The sequence below is a fragment of the Gavialis gangeticus genome, unplaced genomic scaffold, assembly GCF_001723915.1.
Source record: "Gavialis gangeticus isolate Ggan-Ray unplaced genomic scaffold, GavGan_comp1, whole genome shotgun sequence".
Lineage (NCBI taxonomy): Eukaryota > Metazoa > Chordata > Crocodylia > Gavialidae > Gavialis > Gavialis gangeticus.
This window is the reverse complement of record NW_017728998.1, coordinates 2,234,697-2,242,976: the sequence shown is the minus strand read 5'-3', so window position 1 is coordinate 2,242,976 and position 8,280 is coordinate 2,234,697. Positions and strand designations below refer to the sequence as shown.

The window sequence follows — 8,280 nt, the reverse complement described above, 5'->3', positions numbered from 1 at the left end:
GCGCTCAGCTGCGCGCCCGGGAGCGGAGGGACTGGTTTTTCCACCTCGAGGGCCGGCTGCGCACACGCTCGTGCACCTGGCGCGGGCTGTCACGCCATGCCGCGGCGTGCGGGGGCCGGGAGAGGGAGGGGCGTGGGGCAGCTCGGTGCTGCTGGGTCCCGGGCCGCGGCGCTGGCTGCCTCACTCGGTGCCCTCCCTCCGGCAGGTGGGCCTGCTATGGAATATGATGAGAAGCTGGCGCGCTTTCGACAGGCTCATCTCAACCCCTTCAACAAGCAGCTGGGGCAGGGCCAGCATGAGCAGAAGGCCGGGGACGCTACCGAGGACCTGGGCCATCGAGGTGAGCGCTCCCAGAGCCCCGCCGGCTGCTGTTGGGGTGCAGTTCCTTGGCTGCGGGGGCTAGGGCCAGGTGGGGAGCGTGCCCGGTGCCCTTCACTGTCCGAGCGTGGGCAAGACCCTGCCGGGCATCGGCAGCTGTGATGAGCGTGCAGCTGGGCCTAGCGCTTGCTCCACGGCTGAACTGAGTCCAGCCCTCGAAGGAGGCTTTGCTTGCTCACCCCGGGCCTTTCCTCCCTGGCAGAGGTGCTGCTGGATCTGTCGCAGGCGGAGCCGGAGTTTCAGTGCACGGAGCGCGTGATGGACCTGGGCCTGGCTGAGGACCACTTCTCCCGCCCTGTGGTGGGTCCCTGGAGAGGGCTGGATCGCGGCTGGGGGGGTCCTGGGTGTGGGAGGCTCGGCCTGGCGGTGGCACAAACGTGCCCGGGGTCATGCTGCCTGCCCAGCTGTGTCTCCTTCCCGGTGGGCAGTGCCGTGGGGCTCACAGTCATGCCCCGCTTGCCCGCAGGGCCTCTTCCTGGCCTCGGACATCCAGCAGCTGCGGCAGGCCATCGAGGAGTGCAAGCGGGTGATCCTGGAGCTGCCCGAGCACTCGGAGAGGCAGAAAGACGCCGTCGTGCGCCTCATCCACCTGCGCCTCAAGCTCCAGGAGCTGAAGGTGCCGCATGCGGGAGTAGGGCTGGGCCCATGCAGCAGGTGGGTGGGGACTCTCCAGTCTCGGAGGGCTGGGAGGGGAGCACGGCCCCCTTGGATGGTCGCTGGGGTCTGGACTGACTGCCTCCCGTGGGCTGCCAGGCTGAGGCCTGCCAGTCCCTACTGCCCCAGGCTGGCGTGAACTGGGCCGTGCATCAAAGCCCCCCACCGCGGGCCTGGGTGGGAGAGGCTGAGCAAGACGGGGCTGTGGAGCGGAGTTCCCGCACAACCCGCAGGTGCCTGGGAGCACTGGGGCTCAGCCGGTCCCCAGCTGCCCCTTGCCCCATGGTTGGGGGAGCGGATGGCCCGGCTCCCCCGCACGTGGCTCCAGGCCCTGCCCTGATGCCCGTACATGCCCCAGGACCCCAGTGAGGATGAGCCCAACATCCGGGTGCTGCTGGAGCACCGCTTTTACAAGGAGAAGAGCAAGAGTGTCAAGCAGACGTGTGACAAGTGCAGCACCATCATCTGGGGCCTCATCCAGACCTGGTACACTTGCACTGGTGAGCACACTTGCACCCATGCACACATATGGGGCCAGGCTTACACAGGAGGCAGCTGACCTTCCTTGCCAGGGCCTGCTCCCCGCACTCAGCTGAAGTGGTGGAGAGGAAGAGTCCATCCCAGCGCGGACAAACTGGCCTTGCTGCTGGGCACCAGGGCCTTGCTCACTCGCATGGCAGGTGTAATGGTACAAAGGGACCGGCCACTGCTCAGCTCTCTCCTCCTGTCCTTCTGCCTCCTTGCCCCATGGCCAGGCAGCTGTGGGTGCGAGCATCCAGCACTGTTTGAAGAGGGTGGGCTCCTGCCCTGGGACCAGCGGGGTGGCTGTCCTCATGGATTAGTGTTGTGCCTTCCCCCCTCTTTCCTACTCAGGGTGCTACTACCGCTGCCACAGCAAGTGTCTGAACCTCATCACCAAGCCCTGTGTGCGCTCCAAGGTGAGTCACCAGGCTGAGTATGAGCTGAGCATCTGCCCCGAGACCGGGCTGGACAGCCAGGACTACCGGTGCGCCGAGTGCCGGGCACCCATCTCTCTCCGTGAGTGCTGGGGACAGGGCTGAGACCAGTGCCAGGCTCACACGCTGCAGGTGACCTGGGTGTGCTCGGGCCTGGTGCTTGCATCCTGCAGGTCTGGAAAGGGTGGAGCAAGGCAGGAAGCTGCTCTGGATGTGGGCGTCTGGGCAGCAGGGAGCTGGGGCCTGGTGCAAGACAGGTGATGTGTGCCAGGAGCCACATAGCCATGCCCTGACTCAGCGTGTGCTCAGCCGGGTTGCTGCGTGCTTTGGTGTCCCTGGGCTTTGCCCCTCCCTGAGCACAGGGCTCCAGTGCTTGGTAGAGGCTGGCAGGGGCCATCAGGGAGTGCCCCTATAGGGTGTGGGAGGGCAGTGGTAGTGGTGCCGAGCGCTGACGGTGGTGCCCTGCGCAGGGGGTGTGCCCAGCGAGGCCCGGCAGTGCGACTACACGGGCCTGTACTACTGCAGCAGCTGCCACTGGAATGACCTGGCTGTCATCCCTGCCCGTGTCATCCACAACTGGGACTTTGAACCCCGCAAGGTGAGATGCCTGCTCCCCCCATTATCCCTGGGGTGTAGGGGGGCCCATGTCTGCCCCGTGTGTGCTGGGGTGGGACACAGGGACGGTGGCTGTGGGCAGAGCCAGCTCCCCTCTGTGCAGCCTGGGGCTAGCGAGGGCATCGGCAGTGCTCTGGGGATAGGGTGGGCTACTGGGTGGTGCTGGATAGAGGCTGGACATGGGGACTTCCGGACAGGTGGAGGGGCCGTCCCCTTCCATGCCATGCGCAGTGCATGGGACCAGCCAGACAGGTCTGCCCCTGCTCGTCTGTGAGCAAGGGGCAGCTGAGAGGTGCGCATGGAGGGGCCAGCTCTGCGGCCTCCTGCCAGGGGCAGGACTGGGGATGTGCTGGGGCGGGAGGGCACAGGGCTGCCACCACCTGGCTGACGGGGCCTGGTGTCCTCGGGGGCCAGGTGTCACGCTGCAGCATGCGCTACCTCACCCTGATGTTGTCACGCCCGGTGCTCAAGCTGCGGGAGATAAACCCTCTGCTCTTCAACTATGTGGAGGAGCTGGTGGAGATCAGGGTAAGCCCCCACAGCCTGGCTCAGGGTCCCAGCCACCCTGGCCCCCTTCCCCCTGTGCTTCAGCTGCCATCTGGGCAGGGGTGCTGGGTGTTCACCAGGACCTGGGGCAGAGGGCAGCGAGACCTGCCCTCTCTGCCCTTCCCGGAGCAGGAGGGATCCACGAGGCTTGTTGACTGCCCCATCCTGCACTCGCTGGGGCAGGGGGAGCGGACAGCTCGTGTACCTGCAGCTAGTCCAATGCCCCCTGAGCTGCTGCCCTGAGGGACGGGGGAGTCCCGTGGGCAGTTGCGCGGTCCCTGGCAAAGGGCCTTGAGCCTTCAGCCCCATCTGCCCTCCGCCCCCCACACAGAAGCTGCGCCAGGACATCCTGCTCATGAAGCCCTACTTCATCACCTGCAAGGAGGCCATGGAGGCGCGGCTGCTGCTTCAGGTCTGGGGGCTGGGGGGGGGGCACACTCCCTGCACACACTCCCTTAACCCTTCCCTGCCTGGGGCCGGTTCCATATGGCAGCTCCCCAAGCACCAACTTGGTTCTGGTGGGTGCTGTTGAGATGGGCTGGTGCTCAGCAGGGTCCTGGTCCTCTGCAGAGCTCCTCTACCCATGTGCTGGTCCTGGCTGAGCGAATCCAGGCACCAGCAGCTGGGCTAGCCCTGGCGATGACACGGTGCCAGATGAGTCTTTTGTCCTGGTCCTTCCTCAGGAGGCTTCCCTTACCCCAGGGGGAGCTGGGGCAGCCCCCGGTGGAAGCTGCATGTGGCTGGTGGGGAGGGCATGGAGCCCTGCCTAGTACTGCCTGCCCCCTGCCTCTGGTAGGGGCTGTGGGAGAGGGGAGGGGAGGGGAGGGGAGGGGGGTATCCCAGGAACTGGGCTGGGCACTGACAGCTGTTCCCCCACAGCTGCAGGACCGGCAGCACTTTGTGGAGAATGATGAGATGTACTCGCTGCAGGACCTGGTGGACGTGCAGGCTGGGCGCCTGGGCTGCTCGCTCACCGAGATCCACACCCTCTTCGCCAAGCACATCAAGCTGGACTGCGAGGTGAGGCTGCCTGGCCCTGGCTGGGCAGTGGGCTGCTGTCTCGCCTCCTGCCTGCGCCGTCTCCCCACCCCACACCTTCACCCCCCTCCCCAGGAGCTGACTGCAGGCGTGTGTGGTCCCGGGAGCTGCCTGTGGTGCAGGGGTCACGGAGGGTCATCGCCTGAGGGCTTAGCCTGTACTGTTCTTGTCCTCAGAGGTGCCAGGCCAAGGGCTTCGTGTGCGAGCTCTGCAAGGAGGGCGATGTGCTCTTCCCCTTCGACAGCCACACCTCGGTCTGCACTGACTGCTCTGCCGTCTTCCACAGGTGGGTGAGCCTGGGCACTGGGAGTCTCGGAGCTGGGGAGGAGCAGGTGGGTGGAGGGGGCAGAATCCAGGGCCTGGCGAGTGCCAGGGCAGGGGAGGATGAGATGGGCTGTGCCCAGTTGGAGCCTGGCACAGCCCTGCCTCAGGAGCTTGCCTGCTTGCTGGTGCAGGTGATAGACCTGGTGCTCTACCCCCTCCTCCAGCCTGGCCCGTGTGCCTGGGTCTCCCCGGCTGGGAGGGGCTGGGGAGCAGAACTGCAGATCCTGGTGCACACCCATCATGCCGGTGTAGGGGCTTAGTGTGAGCTGGCAACAGAGCCCTTGCATCTCGCCCTGACATGGCCCTCTCGCCCCCCAGGGACTGCTACTACGACAACTCGACCACTTGCCCCAAGTGCGCCCGGCTCATGCTGCGCAAGCAGTTGCTCTTCCGGGACCCCAACACCAAGGTGGAGGCTTAGGGCCATGCCCAGCCCGCCAGCATCATGGAGCCTCAGCAAGGGGAGGAGTAGTAGGACCGTGGCCAGCCGGTCTGTATGTACTTTGGATGGCAGGCCTGGACGGGCTGCTTCCACCCCTGGACTTGCTGCCTTGGCGTGACTCAAAACTGCCTGGGATGGGGCTTGTGCAGCTGCTAGGCCCTTTTTGCCACCACACGGCAAGTGCTGGGCCCTGCTGACTGTGGGGGCCACCCAGCTGCATGAGGCAGTGCACTGGACAGGCTCCCCAGGGTGGTGTTGTGTACCAGGGGATGCACCCATCGCAGAGCCTGGGCTTGGTCTGCCTCAGCCCCAGCCTGCACCTTCCTGCTGGCCCCGGTGAAGGGGCATCTGTGCTGTGCCGGGCCATGGGGCTGTCATCTACTGCGGGGAGTTTTCTGCCTCCTTGTCTCTCTTGCTGCCACCACTGGGCTGGGGCTAGGAAGTTCAGCTTCCCCAAAGACACAACTATGCTCTCTCTAGCAGGGCAGGTGGCCTGGGGTGAGTGTATTCAAAGCACCCTGTTACCTGGGCTCTGGCTCCGTGGCCTGGCTCAGGGCATGGGGTTGGGGGAGCCCTACATGTTCATTAGGGGTGTGCAAGGGCCTGTGCCCAAGGCACCTGCCCCCAGCACACAAGTGTTCACACTGCACCTGCGCTAGCACTACATATCCCCAGCCGCAGCCACAGAGGGTGCTGGTCTTGGTGCCTCCTTAAACACTAATTTCACATCAGTCTCCAGTGGGGTGGGCGGGGGCTGCAGGGCTCAGGCTACAATTGTTGAGTGCTGCCTTGTCCCATGGAAGGCTGGACCCGCCAGGAGAAGGGGCCCCTGCCCGACAGAGTAGGCTACATCCTGTCGCCACTCACATCGAGCCTGCCCTGACCTCTCCTTGTTCCAAATTCGTGTGGAAACGTCTCTGCCTGTCCTAGAGATGCTGATGGAGACCTCCATAGGGCCAGACAGCAGACAGGCCCCAGCTGGGCTGTCCCTGGGGCCCCTAGTAGGGGCTGCTGGGGTCTTAGCTGCCTTGGGGGCAGGGGCACAGCCTTTCCAGGGCAGCTAAGGCAAGTGAGGGGCTTCTAACTTGCCAGAAACAGCGTCTTGCCCCCAGTGAGGGCAGGGGGCTGAGACGTAAAGCAGTAGAGGAGGGCTGAGCTGTGAAGTCCCTCCTGGACTGGGGCTGGCTGGCAGCTCCCGTCCCCGCTCCACTCGTGTAGCACTGCTGCCCTCAAGCTCCCTGTACCCCAAGACAGCCTGGATCTTAGACCCCAGCTCTATCCCTGCGACCCTGGGGCTGCTCCCTTCACCTATCCTCTGTCGTCCTCATCGGAAGAAACATTCCACAGTGCATCTGATCCCCCCCCCCAAAACACACACACTTGAACACATCCTTGTTGCAAATGAAAACGCTGCTAAAGTTTCACAGGAGCATTAACTCGGTGTCTGCACAATGTAGCATTTTCTATTCCTGTTTCCCCTCTGAAGCGTCTTCTTTCCTGGCTCGGGGCTGTCTGACATGTGGTTGCCACAGCACTTGGTACCGGTGCCGTTCGTGGCTGGTGATGTTCCCTGTCTGAGCTGAACCTGCCTGCCAAAGGTGAATCCTGGCCCCATGTCTCAGCATGGCCAGCCCTGTCTCCTTGCAGTGCAGGCCCCTATCCCTTTGTCCCCTGAGCCAAAACCCCCAGGAGGGACCCACTGGTAGCACACTCCCTTAATTGTCTTCTGGCGAACGCCTCTTGTGCAAATACAAGACCCAGCTCCACTAGCCCTTGCACGAGCACTTCACGCCCACATGTGGAGACCGCGACCAGTGCACATTGCCGCTGGAGCCAGAGACGTCTGCTCGGGGGCTGCCCCCACAGGCGACATTTGCCCTTCAAGGCCCTAACTTGAAAGTAAATTATTATGACTTCTAGAAATGCTGTTTTCATGGAGATGGGGTGGGGCTGGACCCGTCCAGTGATGGAGAGCCCCAGGCAGAGGCTCCCTGCAACGTCTGCAGGGTGCAGAGCTGCTGACCCTTCTGGCAGCCGGACTCCTCCCTGGCTTGCTCCTGTGGCTGAGGGCGAGTGAAACTCAGGGGCATCTGAACCCCAAGCCTCTGGGCTTGGGCCTGGATGTAGGATGCCTGCCAAAGGATTTGGAAGTATCCAAAGCCCTGGGCTGAAAAGTCTGGGGTGGTGGATGGTTGCCGGTAGTAGGGCCACATAAGGGTTTTTTTTGAATGGTACAAAACTGATCTGGCAAATTTGACCTGGGCCATGAAAAATTGTCATTATTAATAATAGCAATAATCATTCTGGGAGCCGGAACCACAGTGCGCGGTAATAGTCCGCGCCCGGACGGTTTCAGCAGGACACAGGAAGGTAGGCATGGGGGAGGGAAAAGTGCAGACACAAGCGGTCTGTGCTACGCATGCGCGCGGGGTGGGTTGGGGGGTGAAGAAGAGGTATTCTGCGCTTGCGCAATGGGGTGGGGAATGTGTTTACAGCGAGTGGTAAAGCAAGGCCGTGGTGTCATCGATGTGCGCCTGCTCTGCGTGACGTCGTCACCCGGCTCAGCCAGAGGGGCTCAGAGTCGCAGACCACGGGGGTGGGAAGGGAGGTGAGGGGTTCCGTCCCGTCCAGTCCCAGCAGGTGTAGTCCCGACTGCACCGTCCCAGCCAGGGGGTTGTTGACATGGGCTTAAAAGCCTCCAAGGGTGGAGCTTGCACCCCCTCTCTGGGGAGCTTGTTCTAGGCTTCACTGCCCTCCTAATCAAAGTTTTCCCTAGTACCCAACCTCAACTTCCCTTGCTGCAGTCTGAGCCCATTGCTCCTTGTCCTGTCATCTGCCCCCACTGAGACCAGTCCAGCTCCATCCTCTTTGCAGCCCCCCTGCAGGGAGTTGAAGGCTAATATTCATTCCCCACCTCAATCTCCTCATCTGCAGACTCAATCAGTCATGCCCCCCAGCCCCCAAACCATTTTCTGAACTCTCTCCAATGTGTCCACATCCTTTTTACAGTGGGGGGCCCACAACCGGACACAGGACTCCCGATGTGGCCTCCCCAGTGCCGAGCAGAGGGGAAGAATCGCTGCCCTCCGTGTGCTGGCACCGCTCCTACCGCTGCAGTGTCTCTGGGCTCCCCTTTCTCTTCCCTTGATGCTTGCCCCCCGCCCAGCCCTGCCATTTCAGGGATGTCCCGGACATTCAGTCTGCTCGCTGCCCCACACAGGTCTCGTGTCTTCCTCCCTGCAGGGCCCCAGGGCGCTTTCTGACCAGCTCATCTTGCTGTGCTGCTGGCAGCTCTTGGTGTGTGAGCGCAATGGAGAGGCACCTCTC

The 8,280-nt window shown here is 63.3% G+C and overlaps 1 protein-coding gene across 1 annotated transcript; it reads left to right on the top strand.

Moving 5' to 3' along the window:
- The first annotated feature begins 196 nt into the window (after window positions 1-196).
- Window positions 197-6,427, top strand: DEF8 (differentially expressed in FDCP 8 homolog). The gene is made up of 11 exons (XM_019505367.1): window positions 197-340; window positions 581-678; window positions 845-994; window positions 1,391-1,532; window positions 1,906-2,070; window positions 2,459-2,586; window positions 3,018-3,131; window positions 3,481-3,561; window positions 4,029-4,169; window positions 4,364-4,473; window positions 4,830-6,427. The coding sequence occupies exons 1-11, from the start codon at window positions 217-219 to the stop codon at window positions 4,930-4,932; spliced, it is 1,356 nt and encodes a 451-aa protein (XP_019360912.1). The 5' UTR covers window positions 197-216; the 3' UTR covers window positions 4,933-6,427.
- The last annotated feature ends 1,853 nt before the right edge of the window (window positions 6,428-8,280 follow it).

What these genes read in the sequence shown, in the direction of transcription:
- DEF8 (XM_019505367.1), top strand. Translation starts at nt 217, where the DNA reads ATGGAATATGATGAGAAGCTGGCGCGCTTTCGACAGGCTCATCTCAAC. An exon ending in TCAAGCTCCAGGAGCTGAAG is followed by an intron (nt 995 to 1,390) that starts GTGCCGCATGCG and finishes TACATGCCCCAG; the next exon opens with GACCCCAGTGAGGATGAGCC. An exon ending in AGGAGCTGGTGGAGATCAGG is followed by an intron (nt 3,132 to 3,480) that starts GTAAGCCCCCAC and finishes CCCCCCACACAG; the next exon opens with AAGCTGCGCCAGGACATCCT.